General features: G+C 55.8%; 2 protein-coding genes across 2 annotated transcripts; both read left to right on the top strand.

The window, feature by feature from the left end:
• Positions 1-4,267: 4,267 nt before the first annotated feature.
• Positions 4,268-7,407, top strand: POLE4 (DNA polymerase epsilon 4, accessory subunit). The gene is made up of 5 exons (XM_058041122.1): positions 4,268-4,304; positions 5,103-5,470; positions 6,281-6,365; positions 6,649-6,690; positions 6,990-7,407. The coding sequence occupies exons 1-5, from the start codon at positions 4,268-4,270 to the stop codon at positions 7,001-7,003; spliced, it is 546 nt and encodes a 181-aa protein (XP_057897105.1). The 3' UTR covers positions 7,004-7,407.
• Positions 7,408-19,286: 11,879 nt separating this feature from the next.
• LOC131093715 (bone morphogenetic protein 4-like) lies at positions 19,287-21,992 on the top strand. The gene is made up of 5 exons (XM_058040997.1): positions 19,287-19,551; positions 19,665-19,810; positions 20,187-20,309; positions 20,670-20,868; positions 21,229-21,992. Exons 1-5 carry the CDS (start codon positions 19,287-19,289, stop codon positions 21,621-21,623), a joined length of 1,128 nt encoding a protein of 375 aa, XP_057896980.1. The 3' UTR covers positions 21,624-21,992.
• The last annotated feature ends 1,469 nt before the right edge of the window (positions 21,993-23,461 follow it).

The raw sequence follows: 23,461 nt of genomic DNA, 5'->3' as shown, positions 1-23,461 counted from the left end.
CAAGCCCTGTCTCCAGCCTGGTCAACCAGACCAACCAAAAATGGGCACAAAGTCCTGAGTACAACATCAAATCTCTGCTACTTTACAGTACCAAGTAATATACAATCACATACTTGGCCCTAAAAATCATAAGATTGCCCTAAAAATTAACAAAAACTATCAAATCAAGGCAAGGTGTGATTCTAGATGTTGCAGCTTGCCTCAGGACCCATGAGACAAATAAATACCTGTAGCCAGTCATGTGAGAATCTCCCAGCACAACAGCATGGCCAGCCCTGATAACACCTTTTAATTATAACATAGACCAGCTCAACTTTTCAGTTCTCTTAGGGAAAGGAAGGGAAGTCTACTCTCATGGTTAGAGAAACCAAGCAAGAAATGGCATTTGAAACAGCTCTCATCACTGTGGTGTGGATTAGCAGAACAGCAGCAGTGAGAAAGCACCACAGCAGCCTGGCTCTGGCAGTGTCTGACTGGCACCTCCCCTGCTGCTCCTGCCCATCACCCCAGGCCTGCCCGGGCACCTCTGGGAAGAGTCTGGCCCCATTTTCTCCCCGTTAGGTAGCTGGGGCAGTGACATCTCCCCTTCTTCCCTCTCCTCCCAGCTGAACAAGCCTGGGTCTCAGCCCTTCTTTCTCCACGTGCTCCAGTCCCCAGCCATCTTGGGCTCACTCCAATTTGGCAATATCTCTTGTGTTACATACTCCAACCTTACTTCCTACAAAGATTCCAGAGATGGAAACTTGTGCCCAGCCAGGGACAGGGCACTTTGTTTCTTCACCTGCCCTCCTTCTCTCTCATTCTCATGCTATTGCTTATCCAAGTCCCACCTCTCCATAAGCCCTCCCAGTGTTTCCCTCTCCCAAGAGCTGCAGGCTCTAACTGGGGAGATTTTCCCTCCTGAATGAGCAGTGCCCTTTGCTGAGAGGCTTTTCTGTGCCTGGCCATACCCAGCTGAGCACTCCTTGGTGGTTCTGTGGCAGGACAGATGGACGTCCCAGGCCGTGCAGCTGCTCTGAACTTTGCCAAATCCACATCAGGAGGGCGCTGGGGTTTGCCTGGCTTCGCTCCCAGTGCCCTGACATGTGGCAGAGGCTTCCTCCTGGGCAGAGCTGGGTGCTCCCTCCTCTGGGGGCTGCCCACAGCGAGCAGGGGCGCTGCAGCAGCTGCACCCTTGGCAAGAACCGCTGCAGCCCCCTTGTCTTTGGCAGGTGGCCGTGTCTGCTGGGCTGCCTTCCTGTGGGGAGGATCAGAGCTGGCTTCCACCCTCTTGTTCAACACATCTCCTCCTGGCTTTGCAGGCACTGGGTGGAAGTTGCCACCTGCAGCCGTCCCCTTCTTCCCACACACCGCTGGGGTCTCGCAGGCAGAGTGAGGTGAGTGCTGTCCCAAACTCTGACCTGCACTGTGGGCTGGAGGGGCCCTGCTGCAGTCCCTCCTGCTCCAGGGGGCCTCCTGAGGAGGATCACCCTTGGAGGCCACGGCAGGGGTCTGTCCTGGCTCTGGTCCATGAGAGGCTGCAGGGTGACCCTCTGGCCAGCCACCCACTTTGGGAGGTTCTTTCCTGTTCTGTTGGAACTTTGCCCGAAGGTGCCTCACCACGGCGTCTCTCCCCTCCAGAGGCATCTGCAACCATTAAGAAAAACAGTTCCAGTTTAAACACCATGGAGAAAAATGAGTCAAAATTCCCCGTGGGGAGTGTGGTACTCCTTCAACATGGTCTCACTCTAAGTCTTCTCCAAAAAACAAGGTCTTTGCTCAAAAAGGTCCTGAATATATCTGAGTAAACAACACGAGGCTGCATCAAACTGGGACCAGGTTACCCCACGAGGGCATCCAGGAGACCTTTCATGGAGTCTTTTGGTCTGGTCTACCCTCTGTCCACAACCAAGGACCATCAAATCAGAGGGACTGTGTGGCATTCACATTCTCTGAACAGAGAGAGAGAGATCACTCTCTCTCGCAGGGTTTTTTCCTGGAGAAGCACAGAGAGAAGAAAACAATTCTTATCTCTCCTTGCTGCTCCTGTTGTTTTTGCACATGTGGAAAGTGTTAGGAAGATTGTTTACCTGAAGGGATTTGTCAATTGATTCTGCTGAGGATTGTTATGTTTCCTTGGCCAATCACTCAAAGCTGTGTCCTGACTGTCTACAGACAGTCACGGGTTTTTCTTTAGTATTCTTTATAGTATATTATCTTTATTATAGTATAGTATAATGTAATATAATATAGTTTTAATAAAGCAATTACTCAGCATTGTGAATCAATGGAGTCAGGTGCCAATCATTCCTCACCACAGGGGCACCCTACATCACTACACGTGGTGACCTCCGATGTTGGCTGAAGAACCAGGGCCCGGATGGATCCCCCGGATTCGCAGCCGAGGCTGAACACAAAAGGTTTGCTGCACACTCACGGGAATGTGTCTGCTGATCCTCTGGTGAGTCACAGATGGGAGACACCCCTCAAACCTCGGCCGAGACCCCGCGGGACCCTGCACAACCCGCCTGCAATCTGACACTGGCTCCACCGAGAAGGGACTGTTAACCCTTCCCCTCCCGATGATAACAATTCCACAGGACTGGGTGGCAGTAGCAAAGCTCCTGAGGGCAGAATCTGAGCTCCAGAGATTCCCAGGGATCAGATGGGAGCAACCTGCCTTGCCCTGGTCCTGTTTTCCGAGATGAGTCGGTGGGGGAGGCTGCACAGGGCCATCGGATCCCTCCCGGAGGAAAAGCGGGGACGGCCCTGCGGGGACACGGCAGGCTGCGGGCAGACACAGCAAGGCCAAGGGGCGGCAGGGTGCCCTACTTTCCTGACACGTGTCTTTCCTGTGCGGTTCACACTGAGCACACACAGCCAGGACACAGCTGCTCCAGCGCAGAGCTGCCTTCAGCTTCGCTTCCTCAGTGACCAAACCCATCCTTCCCTGGAGCCTGCAGAGAAACTGCCAGGAGGAGGCTGGGAACAGCTCCTGCAAAAAGGCTGCCGGGTTGGAGGGGTGGCACAAAGCCATGGGATGGGGCCACATCTTTCCTAATCTTCTCATGGACTTTGTGAGAGGGGAGGGATCACCTTACCCTCCCCATCTTTCTCCCATGCCCCTGTCCCCATTCCTCAGTGTCCCTTTGCACCGGGGCTGACTGCCTCGCTGGAGCTGTACCCTTTGGATTTGGAGTTTTTATCCTTCTGGGATTTCAGTTTGGGTTTGTGATTGCATAAATTTTTTTTCAGAGAAAAAATAAAAAAAAAAGGGAAAGGCTGATATGGAGAGAAGCTGATGCAATATTTTTAGGCATAATAGATCAAACGTATATATACAGACCTACAAAAGTGCAAGTTCCCCAGGAAAACACCCCAGTTTTCCTGGTAAACTCTCAAATGCAGCACTTGGTATAGCAGTGCTGAAGCAGCATGAATTTGTCATTTCCTGTATATCAGCACTGGGGCTTTCACTCAAATTAGTGAAAAATCAATGTTTTCCAGATTCCCAAACATGCTGTTGGGATTTTTGACACCTGAATGATTTGGTGGTTTGTAATGATCATTTTTGGGCCTGTTCCATGAGCTGGGACTTGCTCAGAGCCCTTGGATGTACAGCACTGCCATCACTGTGATCAGTTCCAGGTTTTCCAATCCATTTTGTGCTGGTGGGGGCTCTCCTGGACTTGGTGGGAGTGTGGCCGCCTCCTTTCACAGATGTTTATATTCAACCTAAGTTCACCCAGCAAACCTTCCTCCGAGCCCAGAAACTGGTCAGACACCTTTGAAGCTCCATCCAGCTCAGATGTACAGAAGGACTTTGCCTTTCAGGAGGAGTGAGGTTGTTGGCCAGATCCAGCCCCTCCAAGGACATCCCCAAAACCCTTCCAGCCAGGCCCAGTGTCCCATCCCATGTCCACTCTAGCCCAGGTCTGGTTGTTACTCACCATCTTCCATCAGTGGATGCTTTCCTGTGTGCTCACCTCCTTGCTGAAGACCACCTGATGCATTCTGGACAAACCTCTCTGAGGTGCCCTGCCTTGAAACCAGCAGCTCTTTCCTAACAGCTGGTGAGGAGCTGTGTGCAATGCCAGGAAGTTGCTTTTGCCTGATGAGACCTGGTGAGACCGCACAAGGAGGAGGAGAAAGAGGAGGAGGAGCAGCTCTTGGTACACCGCTGGTTTGGCTCTGCTGCTGTTTGACACTTGCAGCCCACCAAGTCCTGCTGGCCATAAGAGGAGAGCCCCAGTTTTGTGAACTGCAGGATGGGGAGGGAGGGTGGGCAATGTCCTTGTCCATGGTGGCCCAGGATTCCTCTGCAGGTCAGGTCTCAAAGCTGCACAGGACTTGCGGGGTGGGGAGGTGCAGAGGGTGCACAGCTGAGCTCTGTGGGAGCACAGAAAAGCTGCGTGAGGGCCTGTGGCTCCCTGGAATCAGGCTCTTCATGGGGGACATGAGCTCGGCTGGAAAGCCTAATTCCTCTGGGAAGCAAGGGGAAGCTGTGCACGCAGGGTGCTGTGTCGGGCCAGCACAGTGTCCAAATGTCCTGGTGTCACCGTTTACTGCCTCTGAGGCAGGAACAGTCTGACACCCTGGCAGGGGTGCTCTGGCCTGCAGGTTGGTGCTGGTGTCCCTGCTCCAGGATCTGTGTGTCCCTGCAGCGCTTTGGGACAGCGTCCCACCAGCAGTGCCCGAGATGGCTCCTGCCTGCAGATGGTTTAAGGATAAGATACAGTTTGAGGACATGGGGAAGGCTGGGGCGGGCACCTGTTGGCCAAGGGAGGTGGTCCTGGGGGTCCTGTGGAGGGTGGTGGGTGCCCTGGGAAACATTGGAGGGCTTGATCCCACCAGCTGGAGATGGGATGGAGAGGGGGTGCTGGGAGGTCCCACAGGGGACCCACGGGGAGCTGACTCTGGGGCACAGCACGGACAGACAGCAGTGAGGGCCACCCCAGCTGCCCCACTGCTCCTGCCGCTGCAACGGGGCGGGCACAGTGTCCCTGTCTGTGCAGGGAGGCACCGAGGGCCGTCCGTGGGGAGGGCCGGGATGGGGCTGTGCGGGCTGTGTTAGGGGACACGGTGAAGGGGAGGATGAGGGGCCGTTTGGGGACGGGATGAAGGGGAAGACGAGCCGCGGTGTTTGGCGCCGGCCCGAAGCGGAGGAGGAGGGGCCGCGCTCGGGGCCGGCAGCGCCGCGGGGCCCGGCCGAGGATGCAGCGAGGCCCCGCCGAGCGCGGCCCGGCCCCGCGGCCCCGCGCAGGCGCAGCGCTCGGGCGGGATGGCAGCGGCGGCGGCCGTGCCGGGGCCGGGCCCGGGGCCCGCGGAGGCGGCGGCGCCCGGGGAGGAGGCGGCGGCCGCGGGGCAGCAGGGCCCGGGTCCGGCCCGCCTGGCCCGGCTGCCGCTGGCGCGGGTGAAGGCGCTGGTGAAGGCGGACCCGGACGTGACCCTGGCCAGCCAGGAGGCCGTGTTCGTGCTGGCGCGGGCCACGGTGAGGGGCGGCCCCGCGGCTCCTGGGCCCGGGTCGCTGCGGGGATGCTGCTCCGTCTTACCCAGGAGGATTTTCCTTCTCCCAGGGACCCGCGAGGCGGCTGCGGCCGGCCCGAGCTGGGGAAGGGGCTGGAGCTCCTTCCAGGAGAGGCTGAGGGGGTGGGAAGGGGCTCAGCCCGGAGCAAAGGAGGCTCAGGGCGGCCCTTGTGGCTCCGCACAGCCCCTGCCAGGAGGGCACAGCCGGGGGGCGTCGGTCGCTTCCCCCAAGCAGGAAGGCACAGGACAAGGGGAAGTGGCCTCAGGCTGCGCCAGGGGAGGTTTGGGATATTGGGAAAATTCCTTCATGGAGAGAGTTGTCAAGCTCTGGCACGGGCTCCCCGGGGCAGCCACCGTCCCTGGCACTGTTCAAACAATGTGGCACTTGGGGACAGGGGATGGGGGTGCACGTGGAGGTGGTGCTGGGCCGGTGGTTGGACACAATGATCTTAGAGGTATTTCTCCTCCTGAAGGATTCCATGATTCATCTGCTGAGCACAGGACACCTTTCCCCCTTGGGAAGGTGCCCTGGGAGCCCCTGGTGTGGAGTGGGTCTCCCAGAGACTGTGGGAGCTTCCCAGCTCTCTGCCTCACTGCTTGTCCTGGGCATCACTGCTCAGCCATTTCCTTTGGTATTTTCAGACCTGCTTACTAGGAATGGATAATGTTAGGATGAAATTCTGATCTAATCCTGAAGCCTTGTAGGACCTTTCTTTTTCCTCAGGATATTCTCTCTCTCCTCTCCCGTGTGAACCTGTCCCGTTTTGCCTTGCAGGAGCTGTTTGTTGAAACCATAGCCAAAGATGCTTACATGTATGCCCAGCAAGGAAAAAGGAAAACCCTGCAAAGAAAAGACCTGGGTAAGGGAGCATATTCTGTGCTGTTCTTAGCAAAGGGTTGCTCCAATGGGGGATTTGCCCACCTGTCTGGAGGTGCTGAAGTAATTATGGATTTATTCTTTCTTTCCCTGAAGATGGGAGAGACAAAGACTACACTAATAATTTCACCCACCATCTCCAGATCAAATAAATCTCTTTGAAATTGGTAACTGTGTTATGATGTAATTTCAAATGCTGCAGTTTGGAACATATGCAAAGATGGAGTTAGTTTATCTATTTTAATTGTTCTCAATTTGCTTTTCAGATAATGCCATTGAAGCTATTGATGAATTTGCTTTTTTGGAAGGTGAGTTTCTACTTGATTTCAGTATTTTATGTAATAACCTACTTAGGAGAGAAAGAACTGAATCATTTGCAAAGCTCTCTGTTTCCCCATCCTCAGTAATTCCTAGTGTGGCTTGGAATGGCTCAGCTGGACCCTGAGGCACGTGCAGTAGTTGGGGTTTTTTTGCTAGATTTGGTTTTACTCATGTGTGATTTGCTTAAAATATAAAGTTTTCTTTTGCCAGTTTGTAAACAAGATTTACTTGTTCACAGAATTGCACTTCTAATTCTTGAGACTGTAATGTGTTTTTCCATTTTCAGGTACTTTGGACTGAGCAGGACAGGAACAGAGCTCTCTGGAGATTGCAGAGGTGGTGTGAGATGGAAAACAGGATGCCGAGAGTTCAGAAATAATTCCTAGAATTGAGACATGCAACCATGATATTTTTTATAAAGTTGTTGTAAGTTCTTTATTTAAAATGGATATTTTTTCATAACTATTTTGTATGTCCCTTCCCATGTGGCTGCCGTGCAGCTCTCTGCTCTGGCCAGGTTACACAGCAGTTACTCCCAGTAGCAGTCCCAGCCTCTCTGGATACTCTGCAGCACCACGGAGCTGTGAACAGAGAGTGGCTTGGCTCAGGTGCCCAGGCACAAGGAATTTTTTTTATTTAAATGTGGATTTTGTTAATATGTTTGTCTCTTAACACAATTAAATTGTTGATGTTGTTGCTGTTGAGCAGCTGTGCTGATTCCTGCTCTGGGCTGGGGTTCCTGTAGCCTGGTGGGAAATGGTTTAGTTTTGGTAGGATGCCTTCTCTAGCATTTTGGTTTTGCTAATTGTTTTCTCAAGGCATCCATCCCAAAGAAACCCAGCTGTCCTCCAGGAGCCGGGGATGAGCAGGGGAGCTTGGCTTGGCCTGAGGGCTGAGCAGCTTCTCTAAGTGTCTGTGGCTGTTGCACTTGTAAGTAATTGTAGGAAAAAAACCCAAGCCAACCCCCCAAACCTCATTTTGAATGCCAGGGGAGTGTCCATGCTGCGATCACTGTTCTCGTGTGCGCTCCCACTCCTGAATCTGGCAAAACATTTTCCCTGGGACCTGGATGTGTTCCCTGCCCTGTGCCTGGAGGAGTTGGTGCAGAGACCCTGAGTTCTTGGTGAGGATCTGAGTCCATCCTTGTTCAGGGGCACTGCTGCCACCAGCCCTGTCATGGGCACCAGCACTGCCAGGACTCTGCTCACTGGAGCTTTTCCACTTTAGTTAGAGCTTTCCTCCCTGGGGTTAACAGCAGAACTGTGTGGCTGTGGGGGACATGCTGCCATCCCTGCTGGGACATGTGCTGCTGTGTTCCCAGCTCTGACTGCACTTGGTGTGGCTTGTCCCCAGATAAAACCATTGCATGGGATGAAGGAGGATGAAGGATGCATGCTCTTTCAAATGAGGGTATTTGAGAGTGGCTTCCAATCACCACAAACTTAAATTAGTTTGGAAGTGGCGATAAGAACAAGGACCCCTCAGGGGAGCTTCCCCAGGCTGTCAGCAAATCCAGTGGCTCTCAAGAAACATTTGGAAGTTTGCTAAGAGCCTGATCCAAGCTGGGAGCACAATCCTGATCATGGGGGAGAGATGCTCATTTCCCAGGGCCAAGGTGTTTGTTCAGATCACAGTGAGGACATTTGTCAGGATGTGTGAGCCTGTGTGGCTCGGAGCTGTCCCCTTGTCACCTGCCAGGGAGGGCAGGGGTGCGTGTCAGAGGTGCTGGAGACTTTCCTGTGCTTCCCAGGGTGCAGCATCGCAGGACCCACGAGCTGTGGTCCTCCTCACAGGGCTCTTGCAGGCTCCCAGCTTTGCCTGTGAGTTCCTTTTCCCTTCTTGGCCTCTGGCAGGGAGGGCAGGGCTGTGCTGTGGGGCTGTGGGGGCTCTGCTCACACACGGTGCTGCTGTGGTTGGTGTGAGCTTCCCACAGGGAGCAGCACGGAGGGGTGGCTGCCCTTGGCAGGCAGTGTGGGGTTGTGTCAGGAGAAGCTGTGCAGGAGTCTGGGGGTTTAGTGCCCATGAGCTCCTTTGTGCTGTGGGAGGGGGCTCCTTTCAACCAGGTCTGCAGAAAGGTAGAAATAAAGAGAGCAGATGAAAGCGGGAGAAACAGGGCAAGTGTTTTCCTGGAGTAACTAAACAGGGTGTTCAGCCCCCCCAGCCAGGGTCAGATGTGTCCTGTCCATCTGTAATAAAATTTCTTCTTTGTGCTGGAGCCATTTTGTTCAGGATAGGGGGCAGCTGGAGCTGCCTCATCCCAGGTCAGGCAGAAATGGGGGGGAATTGTACCGGGGGTAATGCTGGGCTCAGTGGTTTGTGACTGCAGGTGCAGGAGCTGTCAGCAGAGTGCAGGAGCATGGGGATCTGTTTGCAGAGAGGGGCTGCTGCTGGAGGCAGAGCCATTTCCTCCGTGTTGGGCATGGTGAGTTCACAGAACCATGGAGTTGTTTGGATTGGAAGGACCTTAAAGCTCCTCTTGTTCACCCCTCTCACAGGCAGGGACACCTTCCACTCTCCCAGGTTGCTCCAAGCCCTGTCCAGCCTGGCCTTAAACACTGCCAGGGATGGGACAGCCACAGCTCCTCTGAGTTCCCCTTCACCCTCCAGAAACCAAGATTCTTGATGCTTCCACACTCACATCCTGCCCATCCCTTGGTGCTTTTTTTATGTTGAAGTTTTCCAAGTGGCTTTTCCCTTGGGGAATTAAGGACGGAAATGTGCTGGGGACCTGCAGTCCAGATAATCCAACACTTAAACATCTTTTGTAGCACAGGAATTGATGAGTAGCCTGATCCCTGGCTGTTCTTTGCACAAAGGAACTCAGTTCCCTGGACCTGAGCTGCACCATGGTTGATCCTGTGTTTGAATTCCCTGTTTATTGCTGCATAAATTCAGGGCAACTGCAGGCTGTAAGTGCTATCAGTAGGTAAACAACAAGCTGCCCTGTAAAAGTAGAGAAAGCAGATGAAGTAGAAAGGAGCTCCATTTGTTCATCTGTGGTCTTCAGCAGCAATCTGTGGGCCCTGTTCCCCTTTGCAGTGGCTGTAAGGACACAGCAGCTTCACTCTCTGAGGTTTCTTAGGATTTTCCAGTGCATGAGAGCAGCATTGTTCAAATTTAACCTTTAGTGTTTGCCAAATACCAGCTTCTTGTGTACAATAGGAGTGATAAAATTATCTAAATTAAGAGCTGTTACAAGCAGTGACAGCTTGTCAGCTCCAGAGACACCAACTTTAGAAGAATAAATAATGATGAAAATGTAATCATAGGGTCACAGAATATGCTGAGTTGGAAGGGACCTGCAAAGATCATCAAGTCCAACTCCCTGCCCAGCACAGAGGCGTCCCCAGGAGTCACCTCATGTGCCCCAGAGCATTGTCCACATGCTCCTGGAGCTCTGTCAGGTTTGGTGCTGTGGCCATTCCCTGTTGCAGTGCCTGACCACTGTCTGGAGGAAGAACCTTTTTCTGACACCCAGCCCCAACCTCCCCAGCATGACTTCAGCCCATTCCCTCCGGGCTGTCACTGTCACCAGAGGAGAGATCAGTGTCTGCCCCTCCTGTTCCCCTCACAAGGAAGGTGGAACTGCCATGAGGCCTCCCCTCAGTCTCCTGGGCTGCAGCTGAACGAGCCAAGTGCCCTCAGCTGCTCCTCAGCCCTTCCCCAGCTCCGTGTCCCTCCTCTGGGCACTCTCCAACAGCTTTGGGTCCTTCTGATCTCGTGGTGCCCAGAGTGCCCCCAGCACTGGAGCTGAGGCTGCCCCAGGGCAGAGCAGAGTGGGACAATCCCTCCCTGGGCCTGGTGCCCCCAGCACAGGGTGGCCCTTGGGGCTGCCAGGACCCAGCAGTGACTCAGATCCAACCTGCACTGACCAGGACCCCCAGGGCCCTTCCCAGGGCGCTGCTCTCCAGCCTCTCATCCCCAGTCTGCCCCTGCACCCAGGGCTGCCCCATCCCACTTGCAGGGTCTGGCATTTTCCCTTGTTGAGCTGCATATGGCTGGTGATGATCCAGCCCTCTGATTTCCTGAGGTCTGTCTGTGGTTGAGGGAGTCAGCAGCTCCTCCCAGTTTTGCATCGTCTGTGAAAATGCTCAGTGTCCCTTCCAGTCCTGCATCCAAGACATTTATGAAGCTGTTGAAGAGCACAGGACCAAGGATGGAGCCCTGCAGAACCTCACTGGTGACTTGTGCCAGCCTGATGTCACCGCAGTCACTGTCACCCTTTGTGCCTGACCCATGAGCCCGTTGCTCACCCATGCCATGATGTGTTTATCCAGCTCTGGGATGGACAGTTTGTCCAGAAGGATCCTGGGAGAGACAGTATCAAAAACTTCACTGAAATTCAAAAAGATTACATCAACTGGCATTTCTGGGTCAACCATGTGGGTCATTAAAGGTATGCAGGCAGTGCTTTGATGTGAGTGTGTCCCCTGGCCGTGTCCTGTGCTGCAGGTGAGAGGAGAGCTCTGTGTTCCTGCTGAGAGCTGCCCCTGGGCTGGCTCCTGCTCCTCCAGGCCTGAGGGAGCTGGGGGTGGTGGAGATCTGCCACTGCAGCACCTGCCCTGGGGAATGGCTTCGGCTCCTGGCCTTGGAAACCCTTCCAGACTCTCCTTGGGAGGTCACAATTAGCGGGGGAAATGCTCTGACCCAGCCTACGGCACAGGGAGAGCTGAGCTCCTCTTCCTCCCTGCTCCCTCCCTCCCTCTGGGAATACAGGAGCAAGCCCTCTTGTGTGACCAGCACCAGTGTCCGAGCTCAGGGCACCCAGCCTGCTGAGCAGAGCCTCTGCCTTAGGGAGTACTGGGGTTGTGTTTTGGGGTTGAGTTTCCTGTTGCTGGGCCTTTACCACACAGGTCTGCAAGCACACTGATAATTCTCTGCTGTGTGAATGGGTGAGGATGGGGATACAGGCACCTCATACGCAGGGAAATGTCCTCTAGCCAGAGATGGAATCAGAGTAACCCAGGCTGGGAGGGACTTTGGGGGTCTCTGCTCCAACCCTCCCAATCAAAGCAAGGAAACCAGCCTGATAATAAAAGCTCTGCTGGAAACAGAGCACTGGAAAATTCAAATTTCCTTACTGACACTCTAAAATGCCCTTTTAGTACCAGAGAACTACACTGCTGGTTCAAAAATCACTTAGAAATGGAGACTCCAAACGAAATCATTCCAGATGGGTCAAAACCTCCCACTGGGACAAAGCTGAACTCATTCATTGTCAACTGGTGAGCTGTCTCATGAGTTCACTCATAAAATAACCCAGACGCGTCAGTGGAGATGAACTGATTTTATCAGAATTGAAAGTGGTGTTGAAATGATTTACCCCAACTGTGTGACAAATTCCATTGCGCTGGAATTTGCTGATGTCATTTTTTTTGGCATTTCTAGAAGCCAGTCCGTTCAGAGCTGCTGCGGCAGGGCTGGGGCAGGGCCACTAGGGAGGGACAGAGACCGCGGCAGGGCCGGGTGAGCCCCGGGAGCAGCGCAGGGCCCGGGGATTCACCCACGATCCCGGGCCCGGGAATGCATCCCACAATTCCGGGGCCCGGGGATTCACCCCACGATCCCGGACCCGGGGATTCATCCACGATCCCGGACCCGGGCATTCACCCCACGATACCAGGCCCGGGGATTCACCCCACGATCCCGGACCCGGGGATTCATCCACGATCCCGGACCCGGGCATTCACCCCACAATTCCGGGCCCGGGGATTCATCCACGATCCCGGACCCGGACATTCATCCACGATCCCGGGCCCAGGGATTCATCCACGATCCCGGACCCGGGGATTCACCCCACGATCCCGGGGCTGCAGGGGCCGGGAGCGGCTCTGCCTGAGGCCGGGTTCCCTCCTGTGTTACAGGGCTTGCAAGGGTCTTCAGGGTGAAGAAAGGGGTGAGAATGTTGACTACATGTTCAGAAGGCTTGATTTATTATTTTATGATATATATTACATTATAACTATACAAAAAGGAATAGAGAGAAAAGTTCTCAGAAGCTAGCTAAGGTAAGAATAGAAAAGGAATGAATAAACAAAGATCTGTGTCTCAGCACAGAGTGAGACCCAGCTCTGCCACGAGTGGTCAGTAAATCCAAACATTCACCCGAGACCAATCACGGATCCACCTGTTGCATCCCACAGCAGCAGATAACCATTGTTTACATTTTGTTGCTGAGGCCACAGCTTCTCAGAAGGGGGAAAAAGCCTAAAGAAAGGATTTTTATGAAAAGATGTCTGTGACAGTCCTGGGCCGGGAGCGGCGCTGCCTGAGGCCGGGTCCCCTCCGGGCAGCGCAGGAGGGCGGCACAGCTGCAGCAGCTGCTGCTGGTCCAGCTGCAAATGGAAAAGGCAATTAGGCAGCGTGAAGTGCTTTCTTCCACAGCTGGGAGAATCAACATTTACTTCCCAGACGTGTTAGTGGAAGGTGCTGGACAATTCTGTTGCCCCGGGGAGGGAAAATCTCAGTCACAGTAATAGCTCAGGGCTGGCAAATGTTGACTTGCCGTCAGCTTCGCCTCTGCCCTAGGGCAGTCTCTGCACTTTCCTTCTGCATTTCCCTGCATAAAGTCGGGCTGATGCTTTCAGTGTCATGGTCAAAATTTGGAATCATCAGAGGAATGGGGCGGGGACGGGGGTGCGGGGCTGGAGGAGTATGTTAAAATCTCACCCAGAATCACTGACGTCCAGAAATCCATTGTCATTTTGTGTCCCACCCAGAGATACTTGCTTTCAGAAATCACTTTTCTTTCCCCTGGAAACAGCTCCATCGTGGAACAAAGAAATCCCCTCCAGCAGCTGCTGAAGTAGTTGTGAGGGGGCAGGAAACTCTCAAAACCCGTTCACAGCCAGGAGCCAAACAAACCCCGAAGGATGCACACCCAAGGGCTGGGGCAGGGCAGGACCAGGTCCCAGACAGAGCCCAAACGCACTTGGCCATCAGCTCAGCCATCCTTCTCCCCTTCCTCTAGCTCATGCATTGCAGATTTTTAACCCTAATTTACTTGGTGAAGGGAGCAAAGCCAGGGGATTTAGCACAGAAACAATATTGTTTCTTTCTGCACAGAACATCAGCTCAGGGCTGAGCCACGCAGGACAGTCAGTGCCTCTGCCCTGCCAAGGAGATTTCGCTGCAGCTGGAGGACCCTTGTCCCTTCTCTCCAGCTGCTGTGACCCTGTCTGGGCTGCCCTGCGACGGTGGCATGTCCTGGTGTGGTGTGACACAGCAGCAGGGATGTGGCTGTTGGTGTGTCCAAACAGCCCCCAACCAAACCAGGAATGTCAAATCCAGACAGAACTGCTTTGTGCCCTGGGAAGTTTTCATTGAGTTAAAGCTGCAATAGAGAAAGAAAAGGCAAAGCAGGATTTTTTTCTGCATCCCCAGAGCTGGGGTCATTGTCCACCTGCCCCTTCCAACCCTCTGGTACCAGCCTTCCTTTATACCACACCCCAGAACTGGGGTATTCCCTTCCCTTCCCTTCCCTTCCCTTCCCTTCCCTTCCCTTCCCTTCCCTTCCCTTCCCTTCCCTTCCCTTCCCTTCCCTTCCCTTCCCTTCCCTTCCCTTCCCTTCCCTTCCCTTCCCTTCCCTTCCCTTCCCTTCCCTTCCCTTCCCTTCCCTTCCCTTCCCTTCCCTTCCCTTCCCTTCCCTTCCCTTCCCTTCCCTTCCCTTCCCTTCCCTTCCCTTCCCATGCCACACCTGGAGCCCATTCAGAGCAAACCTGGGGAATGCATCTCCAGGAGAGCCCCTGACCCTGGCTCCAGCCCATTGTGGGCACAGTCGCTGGCAAATCCAGAGGGAAATGATGAATGAGTTAATGCTAAATCACATTTCCCCATCCCTGGTGTGAGAGTGTGGCTCTGAAAAAGTGCTGCCATCAATATTTTGTGTTCAAATACAGTTTTTCTCAGAGATTATGTGCTCACTCCCCATGGCTGGGGCTTTCACAGGGTCAGGGACAGCAGTCACAACTTGCACCCGCAATAACCTCCCTTTCCTCATGGTCTGAAACTGGCATGGAGGAACAAAACCTACCACTGAGGCCCTGAGCTGGTGAAGGAATGAGCCCCAAGCTCCCAGCTGGGACCCTGGCACAGAGAACAGCCTTTGGCCCCCATGGGTGCTGGATGCCTAAAGCTGGGTGCCCAGAGCTGCTGCCGCAGGAAACTCGGTGCAGCTCCAGGTTCATTTTCCATCTTGTTTCCTTGCAGATGGACTTTTCTGTGTGCCCACAAAATTCAGCACTGCTCTGGTCAAAACCCCACGTTGTGAGGAGATGGTTTAGACCCGGGAGAACTGCGAAATGAAGGAAAAATGCTATTGTGTCTCCCAGGTGGAATACTATGAAGTTGTCTGGAGCTCTGCAGGACACAGGAATGGCTCAAGGTGGCTTTCCAAGGGTTTGGCTCCTCTCTGGTGGGCCCAGCTGGGCCCTCATGTGGGGTTTGAGCTCCTAGGTGGATGCTCTAACATCGGCAGCTTCACTAGCATAAAACTAGAGTGGTACAACCCTCCCATTTGTATTTTCTTGTGTACAAAATGTAATGTACTGCCACTAATTCATGCATGTATCAGGGCCATAAAGGAACAAATGGCTTTTTCTTTGGAGTGAGGATTTATTTTAAAAAGTAATTAAGGAACAATGATATTTATTTTTAAAAATATTTAGTTGTTAGGTATGTCTTCAGTTTAACAGAGACCCGACTGTCTAGTTGAGTGTACCTTTGTGCACAGGGGTTTCTGACTCAAAAACCACTGCTATGCCCCCAAAATACTTCTTGCCAGCTGTGCCTTGCTGCTGCCCTTCTTTGGGGATGAATGAAGAGCCTGAGGCTGGAGAGAGGGTGGAGGGTCCTGAGGTGTCCCTGCTGAGGTGCTGCAGGGGATTTTTGTGCCTTTGTTTTGCAAATCTTTGCAGGAAATCGATGTGGGAAGGTGCTTGGGCAGCTGCTCCTCGGGGGATCCCGGCTTGCTTAGGTAAGCACAGCTGCCGAGCTCCATCCGCTCTCCTCCCGCACATCCGCACCCGGCCAGGCGGGGGCTGCCCCCGCTCCTCTCACCCAGCGCATCTGCGGCTCCCGGGGGGGAACACGGAGCGGGGTGCGGGGAGCAGCCCCAGCTCACCCAGCCCAGCAGAGTGTGGGGAGCACCCCCAGCTCACCCACCCCAGCAGGGTTTGGGGAGCACCCCCAGCTCTCCGACCCCAGCAAAGTGTGGGGAGCACCCCCAGCTCTCCGACCCCAGCAAAGTGTGGGGAGCACCCCCAGCTCTCCGACCCCAGCAAAGTGTGGGGAGCACCCCCAGCTCTCCCAGCCCAGCAGGGTTTGGGGAGCCCCCCCAGCTCTCCCAGCCCCCCAGGGTGTGGGGAGCACCCCCAGCTCTCCCAGCCCCCCAGGGTGTGGGGAGCACCCCCAGCTCTCCCAGCCCCCCAGGGTGTGGGGAGCACCCCCAGCTCCCCCCCACGCTGTGCTGTGCCGGGGGGAGAGCAGGACTGCTGCCATGGGGCTGAGTTGGGCAGGTGGCTGCAGAGCCTGTGGTGTCCCAGGACAGCACACACAGATCCTGACAGTGGCTTCTGCAGCCTGGAATGTGCCACTCGTGTCCCTCAGCTGCTGGCAAAGCTGTGGGGCAGGAAGAGCAGGAGGTTGCTGGGGCAGGGTGGGTGCAGGCAGGTGTTTCAGGCTGGAGGGGCAGGACTGTGTGTTGATTGTAGACATAAAAATGTGTCCCCAGCACAGGAAGGACATGGACAAGTTGGAGCCAGAGGAGGCCACAGAGATGCTGCCAGGGCTGGAGCCCCTCTGCTCTGAGCCAGCCTGGCACAGCTGGGCCTGCTCACCTGGACAGGAGAAGGCTCCAGGGACACCTCAGAGCCCCTTTTGGGGCCTGAAGGGGCTCCAGGAGAGCTGCAGAGGGACTGGGGACAAGGCCTGCAGGGACAGGACACAGGGAATGGCTTCCACTGCCACAGGGCAGGGCTGGATGGGAGACTGGGAATCAGGAATTGTTCCCTGGCAGGGTAGGAGGCCCTGGCACAGGGTGCCCAGAGCAGCTGTGGCTGCCCCTGGATCCCTGGCAGTGCCCAAGGCCAGGCTGGACAGGGCTGGGAGCAGCCTGGGACAGTGGGAGGTGTCCCTGCCATGGCAGGAGTTGGGATGAGATGGGCTTTAAGGGCTTAAAGGTCCCTTACAACCCAAACCATTCTGGGATTCTTTGCTTGCAAAGGGAAGCAAATCAAACCATGCAGGAAGAAAGAGCTGCTCTGCTCAGCCAGGGGGAGGTGACAGTGGAGTTACTCCAGGAGTAAGGAATAGATGCTGTAGGAAAAAGCTGCCTCCCTTCTCCCCCATCCCACTCCAGAGCATCTGCCCTTCCCCTGAGTGTGAACTGAAGGTCCAGGACATCGGGGCCAGTGGTGTACCGGGGGGCTGCACTGGGGATGCACTGGGGATGCACTGGGGCTGTACTGGGACTGTACTGGGACTGGGACTGTACTGGGGGGCTGTACTGGGGATGCACTGGGGATGCACTGGGGCTGTACTGGATATGCCCTGGGGATGCACTGGGACTGTACTGGGGATGCACTGGGGATGCACTGGGGATGCACTGGGGATGCACTGGGGATGCACTGGGGATGCACTGGGGATGCACTGGGGATGCACTGGGGATGCACTGGGGATGCACTGGGGCTGTCCTGGGGATGCACTGGGGATGCACTGGGGATGCACTGGGGCTGTACTGGATATGCCCTGGGGATGCACTGGGGATGCATTAGGACTGTACTGGGGATGTACTGGGGCTGTGGGGCTGTACTGGGGATGCACTGGGGATGCACTGGGGCTGTACTGGATATGCACTGGGGATGCACTGTTATTTCTCTGTCTGCAGGGAGTTACAGGACGGAGAGCAATGCCTGGTTTGGGCACAGGCTGCCCGGGACGCGGTGCCTCACACGGCTCTGCCAGGCACAGGTTCCTCACGGTCGCTGCCATCCGGGAGCGCCGGGCTAGCGGGGCTGGCAGCTGCAGGTGGGGCTCCCGAGACCCCGCCAGACTGTCTGTAGGATATGTAAATGAGAAAAGGCAATTTTTTTTTTTTTTTTTTTTTTTTTTTTTTTTTAATGAAAGCTACTTTAACCAGCGGGTATAAATGAACTCTCTACAAAATGTTTCGCAGCTTGTAAAATAAACATCGTGGGCAATTTGCAGGTCCTTGGGGCTCCGCTGTGCAGCTCCACGGCCCCTCCGCATCCAGCATCCCGGAGGATGCAGCCGTCTGGCACGGGCTGGGGGTGCACGGGTTGGCCGCTCCCGGCTGCAAACTGCGGAGCTGGAGACAGGAGAGGGAACAGGGAGCTGAGCGTGTCGGGGCAGAGCTGCCTCCTCTGCAGCACCCCCAGATATCCCGTGGGACACGCTGCTGGAGAGCTGGCAAGAGCAGGGAGAGGGTCTCGGGGACACCGATAGTTTCCTCTCGCCATTAACTCCAGCCGGTCGGTGCCGCCGTGCCTGTTCTGCATAATTAACAGCCCTCTGGGCTGGAATAAACTGTGGGCACCGCTGGACATCAGCCTTCACCTTGTCTCCCATCAGGTGGTCCTAGCAGGGCTTCAGCCGCTTGATGAATTAGTTAATTAATGCTAATTTTTTCCGTTAATTCCCATGGCAGCTGTACAGTGCGTCATGTCCGCCTGCACCAGCTTAGTTTCTCTGTGTGATTCTGGAATAAGACTTAAAGAATTTGCTTTTATCCCGCTACTCGGATATTTCGTAAAGTTCAAGTATTCAGGAATTAGCAGCAAATGCCTTTTAATTCCCCGGAAGCCAATAGCCTATTAAAAAAAAAAAAAAAAAAAAAAAAAAAAAAAAAAAAAAAAGAAGAAGCTGGCTTAGGGTGCTGCTGCTGCTGCGGTGTGACCCAAGCACAGCCCGGGGCCGCAGCCCCGCCGGGTCCCTGCTGGATCCTGCTGTGCCCATGGGCTCGGCTCTGGCGGGACACACAGCACAGGCGGGGCTGCCCGCAGCCTCCGCACTGACAGGGACACGGTGCGGGGACACCAGGGTGGCACTGAGCCCCGCCACGATCCTCGGTGCGGGGACACCAGGGTGGCACTGAGCCCCGCCACGATCCTCGGTGCGGGGACACCAGGGTGGCACTGAGCCCCGCCACGATCCTCGCTCCCGGCACGGCTGAGAGGGGCAGGACCGGCCCGGGCAGGGGATGCTCATCTTGATGGGCTGCATTCCTCCGCACAAAGGTGCTCCGATTTGTCCCATTAGTGCCGTCATTAAAATCCAGTTAGTCCCCTACGGAGAGCGAATGCAGCCCAGCCGAGGCCCTGGCGAGGTCATGGAGCCCCGTGTCCCTGCCAGCCTGGGACAGCCTGGTGAGCCGTCCTGCCTGCCGCTTGTGTACTGGGGCTAATTGATGCAGGGGGCCCGGGAGCCGGGCTTCTCACCTTGTTAGCACGGCAATTAGCTCTCTTTACACTCCTGATTGCTCCTGTGCATATTTCACTGCAGTCCAGTTATAAATGCAGCACCGAGGAGGCCGCGGGAGTGGTGCAGGGACAGCGAGCACAGAGCCATGCTGCGGACCGTGCTGCTGCTGCTGCTGGCCCTGGCCCACACGGCAAGCCCGGGCCCTGCCAGCGTGGCCATCCGGCGGGATGAGGCGCTGAAAAAACTCCTGGAAGTCTTTGGCATGGAAGACCCGCCAGCCCCTCCGACTCACTCCAAGCAGCCGCCCCAGTACATGGTGGATCTATTCAACAGTGTCGCCAACGCGGATGGTGTCACCAAGAACCCCGACATCCTGGAGGGCAACACCGTCCGCAGCTTCCTGGAGAAAAGTAAGGGCGGGGGTCGTCCCCGAGGGGCTGGGAAGCGTCTGGGGAGGGGCTGAACGCGGCCGGTGGCGGTGCCGCCCCTGGTTCTGCTGTCCTCAGCACGTCCTTCTCTCCAGCTCACAGCGAGGAGATGCGGTTCCTGTTCGTCCTCTCCAGCGTGGCCAAGAACGAGAAGATCCTCACGGCAGAGCTGCACCTCTTCCGCCTCTGGCCGAGGGTCACAGATATCACAGATGGGCCCAAACGGCAGCACTTCTGCCAGGTGAGGACAGGGATGGGGACAGGGATGGGGATGGGGACAGGGACGGGGATGGGGACGGGGACAGGGACGGGGATGGGGATGGAGCTGTCCCCCAGCCTGTGCCCAGCGGTGCCACTGGCACACTGTGGTCATTCATTTGCCTGCAATGGGAACACAGCCTGGCTCTAGGATCCCATGAACAAATGTTTCACAGAGAATCACGATGATTTAACTGCGGCAGGTTCTTAAATATCCTTCTGGCTTGTGCAAACATCAGCAAAGGCACACCAAGGTTGTTACAAATCCATGCTGACAACTCCCCATCTCCCCCACACCTCTGTCCAGGGTCAACCCCTCGGGCAGAGTACATCTGGGTGACCACCTTTGCCTTCCCCAGGTCAGTGTGTACCAGGTGCTGGAGAAAGACAAGCCAGACACCCCTGGAGGGAAGAAGCTGCTGGCAGCACGGCTTGTCTCACTGCAAACCTCGGGCTGGGAGGTCTTTACCATCACGCCAGCTGTGAGTCACTTTTCCTCTGTTTTCACCTTTCAGGCTCCAGTGTAGTTTCCTGTCTGTAGTCTCTGCAGTGACATGGGGCGAATACACCCTCTGGGAGGGGGAGGAAATAGTCCTGCCAAGAGCCCCGGGGCTGCTTCATCCTTCCCCAAACTTGTCTCACTGCTCCGCAAGGCGTGCTGGTGCTAGCTCCTGCCACAGTGTCCCCTGTGCTGCAGCCCCGGAGCAATCCCTTCCCACGGCACACAGAGTGTGGCCTCAAGGGGTCCCGAGTCACCATGTCCTGCTGCTGGCCCAGGACCTGCCTGTGGGGACACCGCAGTGCCTGTCCCAGCCCGTGGTGACACTGGTTTGGCTCCCCAGGTTCGCGACTGGACCGAAGACGAAAGCAGCAACCAGGGTTTGCTGGTGACAGTCCAGAGCCGGGAGGGGGCCCCGCTGGACCCTCCACCACTGCAGTTTGCGTCTGGCCGGGGCCACCACGAGAGCAAGAAGCCCATGCTGGTGCTCTTCACGGACGATGGGCGCCGCGGAGCGTCGCTGCCCACAGCCGGCTTCCCAGGTGGGTCCCACACGCCTGGCACCACTCCCTCGGTGCCAACATCCCTTCTCGGGAGGTGCTCCCCACATGTGCGCTCCTCAAATCCAAACCTCCTTCCCTGGCTGCTGGGAGAGGCTCTTTCCTTTCTGGTGTAGCCTGCTCAGGGGTGTTGCCTGCTTGCAGATGTGAAGCTGGCTTTGAGTTTGGCCGTGAGACTGAGGCTGTCACCTCCTGCTGGCTCTGTCTGGGCTGGTGACAGGCTGTGACCAGAGGGTTGCAGACAAAACCTGTGGGGAGGGGTGGCTGGGGGGGCTGCAGTATCTTCTTCCTCCACCCAAGCTCGCGCAGTGGCCAATGACATGGGATGCTCCTTTCTGACAGATTTAACGCCTCAGGCTCCCGATCTCCCGGCGCCCAAGCCGGGCAGGTCGCGCAGCACACGCTCGCTGGGCCGGCTCCGGCCCTGCCAGAGGCATCCCTTGTCCGTGGACTTTGAGGAGATTGGCTGGTCTGGCTGGATCATCTCACCACGGGGGTACAACGCCTTCCACTGCAAAGGCTCCTGCCCCTTCCCTCTGGGCGAGAACATGCGGCCGACCAACCACGCCACAGTGCAGTCCATCATCAACGCCCTGAAGCTGAGTGAGGGCGTCAGCAGCCCCTGCTGCGTGCCCGACAAGCTCTTCTCCATCAACCTCCTCTACTTCGACGATGACGAGAACGTGGTGCTCAAGCAGTACGATGACATGGTGGCCGGGAGCTGCGGCTGCCACTGAGGCAGGAGGAGCAGGGGCTGGGAACACCTGCAGGGGCTGCAGTGGGGCTGCACCCGCTCCCTCCGGAGCACCAGCGGGGTCTCTGTCCCACAAACCCTCTAAAAGAGACTGGGACGAGCAAAGCAAGGGGGTGCTGGGCCTGCCCAGGATGGTGTCACCCCCTGACAGGGCCAGCCAAGGGAGGCTCAGGGCCAAGCTCTGATTAAGCCAACCCGAAGGAGCCCGTGTGAAACAGCAGCCCCAGGGCCGCAGCTCCATTCTGGGGTGCCCTGTGCAGGGCCATGAGTGTCTGCCCACGCAGAGGCTCCTGCAGGCTGTACTATATGTATATAGCAAGAGCACTAATATATGAGAGAAACTGCCTGTACAATGTCCTGTAAATGTCTGTACATTCCTGCATTGCTGTGACTTGTAAAATTAATTCAGAGCAACTATTTAAAAGTGCTGTTCTCCAAAGGCTGCCTGTGGACTCTGAACTGCTGCCAGGAGCAGGGCAAGGAGACATCTCAGGCACAGGGCAGGGGGTGCACATGGAGGGATGAAGATGCAGCTGCAGCGCAGTCTCCAGGGCGAGGGGATGGGGTGGGTGCGCCCCGTTCCTTGGTTCCTTGAAAGCTGAAGGGTCTCAGGACCATCAGCCTGCAGCTGGGGGTGCAGGGAGATGAGCAGGTGATGGAGGTGCTTGGGGGAATGTGGTGATGGGGTCTGGGGTGGGATGGGGGTGTCTGTAGAGGTGCCTGGAGATGATGCTGCGGGGGCGGGTGAGTGGTGACTGTTGAGGTTTAACCCCAGGTGGCAACCAAGCACCATGCAGCCACTGGCCTCCCCCTCCACCCTGGTGGGATGGGGAGGAGAATCAGAAGAAAAGGTAAAACGTGTGGGTTGAGACACCCAGTTGAAAATTCAATAATGGAAATAAAATATAGTAATATTTAATAATATTTGTAATGAAAAGGGAGACACCATAAGGAGGGAGTCATGAATCCCAAGACAGACAGATGATGCCCAATACCCAGTTGCTCAGCAGCCACTGATCTGTGCCCAGCCTGTCTCCTAGCAGCAATTGGCTGCTGAGAGATCAGTGTGTGATCAAGAATATTCTCACCCTGAATCTAAAATACAGCATTGTACCAGCCCCTGCCAAGAAAATGAACAATATTGCAGCTGAAACCAGGACAGTGGGGCAGGAGAGCTCTGGGGGAAGATGGTCAGAGGAAACTGCTGTGCCCAGAGAGAATGTTCCTCACGGAAGAGAAATGGGGTGGAACCAGAGCTGCCCAAGGCTGTGGGGTCAGGTCAGTGCTGGGGAGGTGCACAGAGGGTGGGTGTCAGTGGGGAGTGGGTTTAGGTGCTGGTGGTCAGCGCAGGGGTCCCCTCACACCTGGTGGCACAGCCCCCTTGTCCCCTGCAGCCCAGCTCTCAGTAGGAGTGTGGCTGTCCCTGCCAGAGCACTCAGCTCCTCCAAGTCTCTTTCCAAGTTCCCAACATCAGCAGCTTAGCCACAGCCACAGGCTGATACCAGGAGTCCCCCTGGCATCTCCAGCTCACTAGTGAGTGAATTGTACCCTGGCCTGGCTGGCACCAGTTTCTTTCCCCTGCTCACCTGGAAGCAGCAGCAGCAGCTCTTGGCTCTTCCCCACGCCAACCCTCCCTGCAGCCCGAGGTCCCTCTCTCCATGTCACCCAAGGGAAGGGTACATCCCTCCAGGAAGCCCTTTCACTGGACATGGTCACACAGTGGAGGGCAAATCCTTGCCCTGTGCCCCCAGATATGTTCCCCACTGCCTCCCATGATGTGAATACAGGGCAGAGCCAACTGGTGTGTCCTGATCATATGCA

This window comes from Melospiza georgiana, chromosome 26 (genome assembly GCF_028018845.1).
Source record: "Melospiza georgiana isolate bMelGeo1 chromosome 26, bMelGeo1.pri, whole genome shotgun sequence".
NCBI lineage: Eukaryota > Metazoa > Chordata > Aves > Passeriformes > Passerellidae > Melospiza > Melospiza georgiana.
Note: the sequence above shows the minus strand (reverse complement) of the source record. Positions and strands in the feature narration are given on the sequence as shown.